Consider the following 12,007-nt stretch of genomic DNA (forward strand, 5'->3'; position numbering starts at 1 on the left):
TTGTGTGTGTGTGTGTGTGTGCGTGCTTGTGTGTGTGGTTCCCTTCTTTCTGTTCCTCTTATTCTTCCTTCAGCTTCCCACTCATTTTATTTCTCCTGTGCTAAAGCAAAGTGTTCAATCATTTCTAACACCACAGTTTTATGCATGAAGACAAAATGTCTGGAAGTATTAAGAAACATTGCCTGAGCACGCTCCATTGCAGTGCTGGCCAGTCAAAGCTCAGGTCTTTTCTTGGCCGAGAATGCAGGCCCAGGACAGTTTAAACACCTTATGGGTGATGAACCCACAGGGGACAAGACAAGTACAGGACAAGAAGTAAAGAAGAATGGGATTACTGCACATAAACCTGCTCATCATTATTTTCACTGCCAACTACACTCTTTCCATAGGCCAACACCATTTCACTTTGGAGGAAACAATGCTTCTCGAATCAAGATCTGTCCCAGACACAAAGTAGGTAGTTGCTTAAGAAAGCAAAATATGTATTGCCTTTGTATGACTGCAGAAAAGTAAGGACAGGAATTTCACAATCAACCTGAGGCAGTTAACTAGGGATTCCTGCACCAGCAATGGAGCAACTTAACTAAAACTAAAGCTCTTTATGTATAAAATATACTTCTTGGCTGGTTGTAAACTCTCATCAGTGAGATAATCAAAGTGAAACATGAAACAAAAAGCTTTCCTCAAAGGCATGCAGACTTTGAGACTCATGTCTTTTTCTCTGTAGTGTATAGTCAAGGAAAAGCATAGAGACCAAAGTCAAAGCAACACTTCTCATACACCATTAAAAAAAAAATCCTCTTGTGAGAATTTAAGATATTTGCCCTAAGATCCAAGGCAACAGTGACCCCTGAGAACTGCCCAACAGCCTCCACAACAAGTTCAACAAACCTAGATCACTAATAATTTTTACATAGCTTTATAATGGCTGCTGCATCTGCATATACAACTACCTTGTGGGCAGTGTTCAGCTCATTTGCTTTTGCAAATGCTTGAATTCTTCTTAAGTAAAGAAGAAAACAGAAAATCTGTTATCAGGTTATCAACAAATATCTTCTCTTGACAGGATGCTCTAGGTATGCTGAGATCCATTTAGTGCAAATCCCAGGCAGGTGAGAAAAAAAATGTCATGATACCAAGAAAATTTCTAGCTCCCCAATGGAATTAACATATGCTCCAGGCTGATTAAGAGCAATCTTAAAAGGCTTATGCGTCTGGCAAAGGAGCTATTTTCTCTCTCTCTCTCTCTCTTTTTTTTTTTTTTTTTTTGACTCTTGAAGAAGCTAGCATATATATATACATGTAAAGGGAAAAAAAAAAAAAAAAGACTGAGCAAGTTTACATATTTGTTAAATTTTCTTTTCTAACCATGTGAGTTTTAGGCTACCACTGGAGTATGATTCAAATGCTGTGTTATGCTCTGTTTCTCTGGGCTTGTTATAGGACAGAACAAAAATAAAAACCAATGAATTAATTAAAAAAAAAATGTTTTACGTACTTTACTGAGCCATCATGAGCAATAACCTATCAAGTTTTACATTTTCATTTCCTTCCATGTAGTGGGTAGCGTATTTGTTTCCATGCACTTTGAGAACTGAACAGTTCTTTTGTAGCAATAACCTTTATTCTCTGGTTTACTAATACAATGCATCAAAATAGAGAGAAATTGTTCTTCTTATAATATGGGATGCATTTCCTCCCATTGAGATCTAGGAGTCCTGACTTCAAATGTCTTTGGCAAGAAAGGGAAACTTTTGCTCTGAGGAATCAAGTACTACAGAGCTTGTACCAGTTTCTCACTACTAAGCAGTGGTTGTGATCTTGTAGTAAGAAGATGGTTATGGTGATCTGAAAGGATATGGTTTTACTACAGTTGCAGGTAAAAATGTAAAAGAGTTTCAAAGATGGCTCTTCTTTTTCTGGTGCATTACTGCCTGTGCAACTGCTCTCTTCCTTGTAATCTCAGAAATAGGGAGTTGGTCTCAAAAATCTAGTGATGCCCAAATAAATGATTTTCACTGCTTTCTTTGGAGTCAGGCTCTAATAATCTAAGACAGAAAGACAAAACTAGCAGCTGCAGACTTGAATTTGGCTTGTAGAACAGCTCCACTTGGGCCACTGCATTCACATATGTCAATAGGCAAATGCTGCTTTCAGGAAGTCAAGCACAAGCCCTCTTGTTACTCTGCTCCTCTTGTCCTTCATTAAAAGGGTCCAAATGAAGCAATTAGATAGTCCTTTTCCATGACCCTGAAGTCAATCAAAATAATTCCTACTGAGTCATGATCCCAGTTAAATTGGGTTCATGTCCCAGGAACCCCAGGGAGGTGTACATGCTTTGCCAGGATGGCCCCCACAGGGCCTGATTCATGCTCTTGGCTTGATACTTCTGGTTTTTTTTTTTTTTGTTTTTTTTTTTTTGTAGGGGAGGAAAATGGCATTGATGATGCACAGACAATTCAGTAGTCTTGCTGCTATGCTCTGTACTTGTTGAGCAAGCACATCACAGTGCTTGAATCAGGAAAAAAATGCCATGAGCAGGAGCAAGTACTGGAAAGCAAAACCAAACAGCTACACTGTCACCAGTGAAACTGCATAGAAAATCTGGGAGAGGCTCACAAATGTCTATCATGTGGATACTGAGGTCCAGAAAATCCTTGCACAGTTCTTAAAAGAGATGAAAACATCTTTAAAATAAATCTATTGACAGCTTCAGACTTGACATTACATTTAAGCAGTAAATAAGTCTCTAAGATGTTGTGAGCTAAACAGTTAAAAGCAGGCCAATGAGTTGGTGAACCCTGCCATAGCTCTTAGTAAAAAACCTGGGTAGTCCTTAAGGAGAAGTGGAGCTGAGCCAGCAGTTGTGTGAGAGTGGTCACACTCCTGCCATGAGCAAGAAGATGGGTACGCCTCCATTTCATTTTGTGGGGCACTTTCAGCTGCCCTTAGGACTAGACTTGTTGGCTGCCCACCACCTTCAGGCATGAGCAGTGGTGCACTCCAAGGCACAGATTCAGGCTGCTCAGGGTCAGGCGGGTGGGCTGGGAACAGGTGACCATGTTCAGACACACTGCTCTCATCTCCCTCCAGCCCTGAGGCCTCTCTGTGCAGTGCGGGTAGGCAGATCTGGGAACACTCCTAACACCTCTCTGAAGAGGGGATGCAGAGGAGGATGAGTGTCAGTACACAGATATGTAATAGAAAATGTTTACAGTAATATTAATCAAAACCTTATTTTTCTTACCTTATCTCCATGTATCAGAAGCTTTTCATTATGTGACCACTCAGCCCTTTGCACAGAAGCACCCATAACTCAGTTGGAGATCTCTCAACATATTTGTAACACAAGTAAAAACTACAAATCAACAGCAGCTTATCCATTGCCTTATAGCTCTAGCTTGGGCCTTCTATGGCAGTACTGACTGGGGATCTCTTCTCTTCAGACATTCACAACTGCTGCCACTAAAATGAATTGAATTGTCCGAATCATCACCATAAAATAATGCACCCTGTTCTGAATCTTGCTATGACATAGGGGAGAAAATAGATAAGATATGGTAACTCTTCAGGAGAAGAAAATGGTAAAGAGATGGTAACTTTCTTTTGAAAAAGAAAACTGTAAAGAGATGGCAACTCTTCTATTTATTGGTATTGCCCAGCTAACTTACATCAGATCTAGAAGTAAATGAAGGAGGAAGTAAAATCAGCAGAAAAGTTTTAAGTGGAATTTGTAATCACCAAATGTAGAAATTAGCTGTACATTTTTATCTGTCTCAGCTTTTTTTGCTAAACTTACGTACATGTTAATTTAGTGTGATAAAAGTCAGAGAGTACTTGCTCTAAATGCTCACATGATCTCTGAGGAACTCGTGAATTCATGGAAAGGATGGTGGAGGCAGTGATGGTGGAAGGATTTGACTACTGTGCAGGAAGAAGGAGAAAGGAAATGACTGGAATAAAATGTGAAGCAGGAAAATCAGATCACCATGACAAATACAAATGAGCTCAGAAAGAGTTTCTGAGTAAAGTTTGTAAGAACTGTAACAAAGTTTAATATGTTTTGGGAACAAGATAATGAGATCAGGGAGTCAGTGCTAGTCTGGCCCCTACAGAGGATGGTATGATTCTGATACGCATACAAAGCTGTTTCTCACAGTGTAGCAGCTCAGACCATTGTCCCTTTGAATCTCCTAAAGTAATATATAGTCAACCTGAGAACAGCATGTTAGGAAAACCCAGCTGCCTTTCAAGACGTTACTTGTGATTCTGCAAGTGTGTCAGTACTAAATCAATAATATGTTATTCAATATCCTGAGGACTCCTTAAGAGAGTTTTTTTCTGGGCAAACGGTGATGGGCTGGATCTGATGACTCCTCACCAAGCCCCACTGTAGGAACCTGCACTTGTCTGAAAGCTAAGAGCAAATAGTGTGGTGACAGAAAGAATAACAGCACTGAAACAAAATGACACAGACAACTTTTCCATGGCTCAGGGAATATTTGAGCTGTGAACCATCTGCATATGCATAGGTACTTTGTACACTGGGTCTGGTTCCATTGAAAAGTCATATAAAAGAGATAAAAATGAATCATCACCATTATGGACTGGATTTCTGCCAGCTGCTTAGAAATTAGAATTTTAATTGCCCAGTAATAAAAGTTTTAATTACTCAGCAATTAGTGTTTGAAGTTTCAAGTCCTTCACAAGCACTCAAATGCATTCTCCAGCTGCCAATAGTGAAAGATGAAATAGCTCCAGTATGTCTCGGTAAAGCTATGAGCAAGAATGATGAACATCAGTGATGGAGCAGCAGCAGAAATTGTGGATAGTTCCACAGTGCCAGTGGTCAGCCAGTTTGGCTAGGTCAAACCCAGGCTGTAGGAAAGCTGTGTTCTCTTTCCAACAGCAGGAAGCAGATAAGAAGGATTCTAGCAAGGAGGTTGTTACCAAGACAGGGCATATTGACTTTCAGGTGAAGAACGGACCTAGGAGACACCTGTCCTTTTGATCACTTACATCATTCCTCCCACAATCCTCCAAAAAGCTACTACACCAGAGCAAATTGAGCAAATCTGAGTTGACTCCTCACATGAAGGCAAACACACCTGCAGAGCAGAACTTGCAGACAGCTTTTGACGTGTCCCAAGCTCACCACCTCCTCAGCTGGGCCAGACAAGATGGTCAGGTAGTAAAGGCGTCATGGTGGGGGAAAGACTACTGCAGAGACCAAGTAGTTGTCTGCACTTCTGTTCCTTTACTTGGTGCATTCTCTCTTTCAGGATTTTAGTCACATATTGTGCAGGTACCATTCAGTTCCTTAAGGAAGTTTTAATCCACACTCATATGGATTTGATATTAAGCACTGAGCCTTATATGAAGAACCGTGTCTTACCAAAATTTCATGACACCCAACACTGTAGGATGTATTTACAGTTAGTAGTATCCAGCTGCAGGATGTTTTTTGCAAAATAGCAAACTATTTTACCTATACTATATTCCCCCATTAATTCAAGTCCAAAATACCTTTTCCTAGATCAAGCATGTATTACTTTATACCTGGTATTATCCCAAATAATTTTCCATATGCCAGATAGCAAAGATCCTAATTAATTAAATCTCTTAGGGTCTGGTTTCTTTCTCATTGTATTATAAGAACTTAAACATCATTAACAAGTCAAAATTTAACAAAGTCAACAGCTGGAAACAGTCCAGGAAACAGGAATACATTCAGGCTACAGAGTTTAAAAGAAACTATAGATTTTTGATCTGCTTAGGTAATCAAAGAAGAAAATTCTCTGAGGAACCGTATGGTCAAGGAGCAGAGACAATTTTTCCATAAAATTAGAGTTACTGCAGAATTTTTTTGCATGTCCAGCATAGAGAGCTTTAAATAACATTGAGATCTTCTACAGGCAGCATGCAAAATCCATCACAAGAGCTTTGGCAAAAAAAAGACAAAATTGAGCTAGTTAAAATATTTCATGGAAAAAATATGGTAGATAGAAGGTGGGATGAAACTTCTCAGAAATTTAAAATAAGTTGAGTGTCCCATTAAATGTTACTAGTAACTATAGAACTGTTTTTTGTTGTTGTTGTTGTTGTTTGTTTGTTTTAATATATTTAATTTGGGGGGGGTGGGATGGGGCAGGAGGGTGTTCATAATGCCTTTTTTTTTTTCCTCCTTGTCTAAACTAGTTACCAAATTTACTTAGTGTTGAACAGCTAAAGTTTTGAAATGAAGTTCATGAGAAAATTCACCAATAATCATGTCAGCACAGCTTTAAAAACAAACAAACAAACAAACAAAAAACAAAACAAAAACAAAAACAAAAACAAAAACAAAAAACAAACAAAAAAACACCTTCCTGTTTCCAGATATTAGAAGAAATCCAGCAAATCCAAACTATGGTTACCATATCTAAACATCAACATCCAAATCATATACCTATAAAATTGAACAAAATATTTTTTTTCCTGAACTCCAAAAGGAGTTTACAACTCTTACTAATACCTAGTTAGTAACTCAAAGCCTTTTGGTGGTCATCTTCCAGCATCAGACGTTTTCTGTGCTCCTGACTGCACAGTTCATTGTTTCTGTAAATGTTTTACCACACTGGGGTGCTGGGTTCAGGGGATATATGTGCGTTTTATTTTCCTAAGAGAATATCCATAGTGCATTTTGCAACTGTGAATAAATGCCTAACTGTGACAGACTGGGCTGTGTCTAGCTATAAGGCTGTGTAGTATTAAGGTCATAATAAATTGGGATTCACCTCATTGAATTTAGCTGTCTTGTTCAAGCTGGTACCAGGCTTAATGAAGAGACATAGCAATTTCAAAAGGATGAGTCACTCCTTCCAGACATAAATAGCCAGGACAGATGAGGTAATCTACTCTCTGGAGGTGCTCACTGTCAACTAAAGAGAGATCAACTTTTAGACAGCTGAAACCAGGAGAAATGTAGGTCTTAGAAGTGTGACAGCAGGAGAATGGCCTGAAGAACATAGGCTGTATGGAGGGTCAGTATTGGTTTCCCATTGCAGAGACAGGAGAAGAACACAAGTTTCAGGCTATATTGTTGGTGCAGTTGTCATTACTATTCCTTATTCTGTGGCTGCATCTCAGAGTCCCAGGCCTGGATGACAAACCACTCTGCGCTGGGCTCTCTACAGATAAGGAACAGACAGTTAACCTCTAACTTGATTTTTTGATTACAGTCAAAACAGTCCATGTGGCCCATTTTATTTACAGTGAGAAATCATACTTTCCATAATTATTTTCCAGCTATGCTTTACCCAGCTGCTCAGCGATTGAAGAGGTCCTCAGCTGCCTTCCTTAATCCAGTGCTACAAAACTCCTTGGAAGACGTGGTCCTGCTTTATGAGGTTCAGTATATGGGAGCAGATGGTTCCTCTATCTCTAAGCAAGACTGGGGTTACTTTTCATAATGGGGTTATCCATCATATGTCTTCATACCTTTACTAATCCCAGCTTTAAACCCATTGCTGACTATATAGTAGTTTACCAAAAGGGAGGGAAGAGACATATAGACACCAAATGCAGCTCTTTCAGCACTTAAGCAGGCAGCAGCTGCCTGCAGTACCTCAAATGTGGGTTCTAGCTCACTCACAGGCAAAGTGAAAGACGGAGTAAATGTCTCTGAAAGTAACTTTCTTCCAGAACAGTTATATATTAAAAGCACGATGTATTTTAATTCTTTGATCTGAGTCTCAGTCCCAAATTAATTGTCCAAGCTATTAAAACAACCAGTATCAATCGCTGCAGAGTAATCCCACAGGCATGACTCTTTTACTTCAAAATTATTCAGGTCCCCTCTTTCCCATCAGTGGAGACTGCAGATGTAATACAGAGTCCAGAGCTGCTGTCCCTGTGAGTGTAAATGAGCTTTCCTAGTTGTATTGCAGTCCCCTCCTCTCTAATCCTCACATAGCACTGGCAGCAACCTCTGCCTGTTTTGGACAACAGGAGACTACCTGATTTTCCTCTTCCTCTCTCCTTTCCCCATAGCCTGTCTCTAGTTTTCCCAGGTGGGTAACAGAGGAGTCCAATATTCACATAGAGACTTTCTGGTTTGCCACACCACCAGGCAGTGCTCTGAGAGGTTTGTCTCCATTTGACCTGTAGCAAAGACCTCAGAATACGTTGTTAATTTGTGTTTGCTTTGAATAGAGTCTCTTGGAGAAGATAAATAGCTTTCTGTGTTCTGATTTTGTACCAGTTTCTTTTAGCCGAGCTTGACATTGACAAGAGTCAGAGGATCTCTATCAAAGATGAGGAACTGGCTTCACTGAGGAAGGCTGCTGAGTTTGACACCATCTGCAATGAGATTATCCCCAAGAGCATCACAGAGATCCGCAGGCTGAGTAGCAGGCTGTCCTCCTACCCGAGGGTCCTCAAGAAAGAAGACTTTGAAAGGACAGTGCTGACCATGGTCTACACAGCCTACAGGGCTGCTCAGTCCCAGGGGCACCAGAAGGACACTTGGGTTGAATCTTTTGTCAGTCTTTACAAAGCCCTGAAGCACGACCTGATGTTCCCATACAGCAAAGAGCCATCATAATGGGAGACTTGATACAACAACTCAGCCATCTCTTCTGGTTGATAAGGGACACATGTAGCACGTCCACCACTTTATTCTATAAAGAATTTAATAGCCTGCTTCATGAAAGATTATTTGTTTTCTAGCTCCCTCTTGTGGAATCGACTTTATAGATACAAGTTAAATGGGGAAAAAATGTTATTTTCAGTCCCCAAATTTTGTTTTTGTGCTGGCTTAGAGGCATGTTCTGTGACTGGAAAATAAGGGAGTCCCAGATGGGTATGCCCGTATCTAATCTGCATGTTTCCTATAAACAATACATAAGTACATGATGCTTATGCTCACATACTTATGTGTATGTGCTGGAAAATGCTGCTTTCCTAGCTGGGAAAACAAGTTCATATTTCAGCTGCCCAGTAAAAGAATATTAAAAAGAGTTGCAAAGGTCCTCTGTGAAAGGGAGAGGATTCGTTACTGTCAGCCTCCAGAAATTACGGAAAATATATTAATTCCAAATATTCTTGTAAATAAGCACTGTCTGACTCACTTCATTTGGCTGAGCCAATTTTTAATCACAATAACATTTGTAGAAGACAAAGGGCATTGTGAACACCAGCAGCAAACAATGCCTGTGAACATATTCCCTGCTCCCCAGAACTGCCCTTCCAAACAGTCTGCAATGACTCTTTCACTGTTTGCACATGACTTTGCTTCTGCTCCTTTGTTTTTGAATAGAACGTGGATTTGTCCTCAGTGGAGTCAAAGGCAAAACAAAAGCCCTGTTTAATTTAACAATGACAATATTTTCCTGATTCTATCACTTGAACACATATCATCTAAACTAGTGCTTCAGAATCCCTCTGAGGCAAGGGAAGAAGGTGGATTAAAACATACCTGGTGCTGAATTCATCAGTGTGGCTCATTTTTGATTGTAAATTAAACTGTTCACCTGTGTATATGTGTGTGCATGTTTGTGCATGTGTCTGTATGTATGCGCATGGAATAATTCTTTTTATTCACTCAGGGAACAATTATATCCAACCATCTAGCAGAAGAGGCTGTTCATCAGTCCAGCATTGGAAATCATGAATTTGTGAACAAAGGAAAAACAGTACTTGTTTATAGCAAAACCTGTTTGTAGAATTAGTGCAGTAGATTATTACAAATTGGAAAAAAAAATATATATCATGGAAGATGTGGCTGTAATGGACAGGAAAAGGAGATCTATCTTGTGACACAGGTGACTAGCAATGAAAGATCTAAATCTAAACTTTTCTACAGCAAACCCACAAATTTTTGTCAACAAGTTATACAAATGCTGTTTCTCCATCAATATTAAACGTGTTTCTTCTTCCAGAGTATGGGGAAAAAAAAGCTGAGCATATTTCATTCTTTCATACCAGCACTCTCTATCTATTTACAAAATATCTTAAGGAGATTGGTTCAAATCACAAAAACATGAGACTCTACAGGGCAGCTGAAGACCCTAAACCCAGTTCTGAGACATGTTTAATTGCTTCTGTATCACTTGAACAAAGGAGCAATAAACTCCATGTCCTTTAACAAGGATACTCCAAGGACTGGAGCTGAAAAAGTCCATCCAGCATCACCTGGTTGTAGCTAACCAAGTGGCTGCAGCAAACCAACATTGCAAGCAGTCAGAGCATATTGGGCTTGGCAATCACCCATGGGAATGTGGAACTGCAGCGGCCTTAGGGGCAGGCTAGAAATGGCATAAATAGCTGGAAAAAGGGCATATAAAAGTCAGAGTCAATCCTGTTCCTCCCTAGCAGTTACAGTATCAACATGCATGGGTGTACATCATTGCATGTATACACACATATGTGTAGATGCATTTTTACACCTGAAGACTTTTGCTGGCCATCTTCAAAACCTTACTGGTTTACATAAAAGGAAACTGGAAACCTCAGCCACAAATATATCCATTTTCTGTACTTGCACACACAGTTCAGCACCCTCAAAGCAGCCTTGTGCTACAACTCACATGCCTTTTAAAGCCTTCAGCATAAACTGTTGATCTGTTTGTGTTTTCTTCCTACCCTATGCTTTACAAACAGGGGGAGAGGGAATGCCAGACATTCCTGCCTTTCGAGCTCTACTGATTCTTGGCTCCCTGAATCACTGCTTGCTGGAAGAGCCTGGAACAGCAACTCTTAAATCCCTCACAGCCAGTGACTCCAAATATGCAAAGAACAGAAAAGAGCACCGCAGCAAGTATTAGTTGCTGGCAGTGATCATCCACAGAAATACTTCCCAGCTACCCTCCTCATCCCACAACAGAACTGTAAAGCAGTGAGGGTTTAACCATCAGTAAGTATCATAGGCTCTTTGGAAAAGAATTAGAGATAGTTATGAAAGATGGGTAATCATCCCCTATGGTGTACATACCTTGCAAATTGGTAGTTGAAACCTTTATCTCCTGAACAGAAAATAAAATATTTCTGAGTTTGTTTCAGCCCTTGCATTACTCTGCGTAGTGTAGGAAAAGAGATTTATTCCTCAGGAATGTGCTTGGACTGCCCAAGTTAATTTAACAGAAAAACGTTAATGTAATAATAAAGATATTTTGCATAAAACTAACTGTTTATCCATTGTATTGATTTCAGCAGCAGATTTGCTATTTAATGACTGGCAGAAAGGAAAACAGGTTATTTCAGTCTGTGAAACTGTGCAATCAACAGTACAGGAGAGAAGAGGGCATAGCTCTTCCCTCTAAGGAGCAGGATGAGGTAATAAATGGGAACAAGGGTGTCTCCTTTTTCCAGAGTTCTTGTGGGAAGGAACACTCTGCCTCAGGGCAGATCTCTGAGTTTAGGGCAGCTTCCCTCCCTTAGTATTGCTTAAGATGCATGTGCAGGTTGTCTGCTCCTAAAAGAGAAAGATAGATAGAAGATTGTTGGCTATCCCTAGCTCAGCTTTCTTCTCATTTCTTCAGACTGAGTCATGTTTACAGATGGTCCTTCTTTCATGGAGTAAAAAGTCATTGTCTCTAATATAAAATTTTATCCAGCCTTTGACCTTCCAGATCTTGAAAAAGTGAAATAACACATTTTAAATTTATAATAATGATAATAAATTTTGAGTATTTTAATAATTCTTTTGGGTTTTGTCTTGTTTTTGTTTGTTTGTTTGTTTGTTTTGGTTTGGTTTGGTTTATATATTTTTGTAAACCAACTGCCAAAAAGAGACATAAATTCCCTGGCTGGATTGTACAACCCAAAATCTTCACATGAATTAAATTTTTGCTTCCAGATCTAATTGCTAAACTTGCCTGAAGGCTCTCAAGGTGCTGTTGCTTGACATTAGTTTCAAGGCATAGAAACATTACATAGTCTCAGATACAGTTATGAATTTTAGGAAGAATTCAAGCTGCACATCAGACTCATACACTGAGGCAGTCTCATCTGGCACAGGTCTGCCTTT

General features: G+C 39.7%; 1 protein-coding gene and 1 long non-coding RNA gene across 2 annotated transcripts in view; one reads left to right on the forward strand and one right to left on the reverse strand.

The window, feature by feature from the left end:
- FAM180A (family with sequence similarity 180 member A) overlaps window positions 1–11,982 on the forward strand; it is a 28,509-nt gene extending 16,527 nt beyond the window's left edge. The window contains exons 2-3 of the mRNA XM_013173073.3: window positions 7,288–7,388; window positions 8,243–11,982. Of these exons, the coding sequence (XP_013028527.1) occupies window positions 7,288–7,388; window positions 8,243–8,584 (443 nt within the window). The 3' untranslated portion in view covers window positions 8,585–11,982. The remainder of the gene's footprint in view (window positions 1–7,287; window positions 7,389–8,242) is intronic.
- Window positions 1–12,007, reverse strand: part of LOC136790966 (uncharacterized) — a 32,482-nt gene that overhangs the window by 13,184 nt on the left and 7,291 nt on the right. The window lies entirely within an intron of this gene.

The sequence above is a fragment of the Anser cygnoides genome, chromosome 1 (genome assembly GCF_040182565.1).
Source record: "Anser cygnoides isolate HZ-2024a breed goose chromosome 1, Taihu_goose_T2T_genome, whole genome shotgun sequence".
NCBI lineage: Eukaryota > Metazoa > Chordata > Aves > Anseriformes > Anatidae > Anser > Anser cygnoides.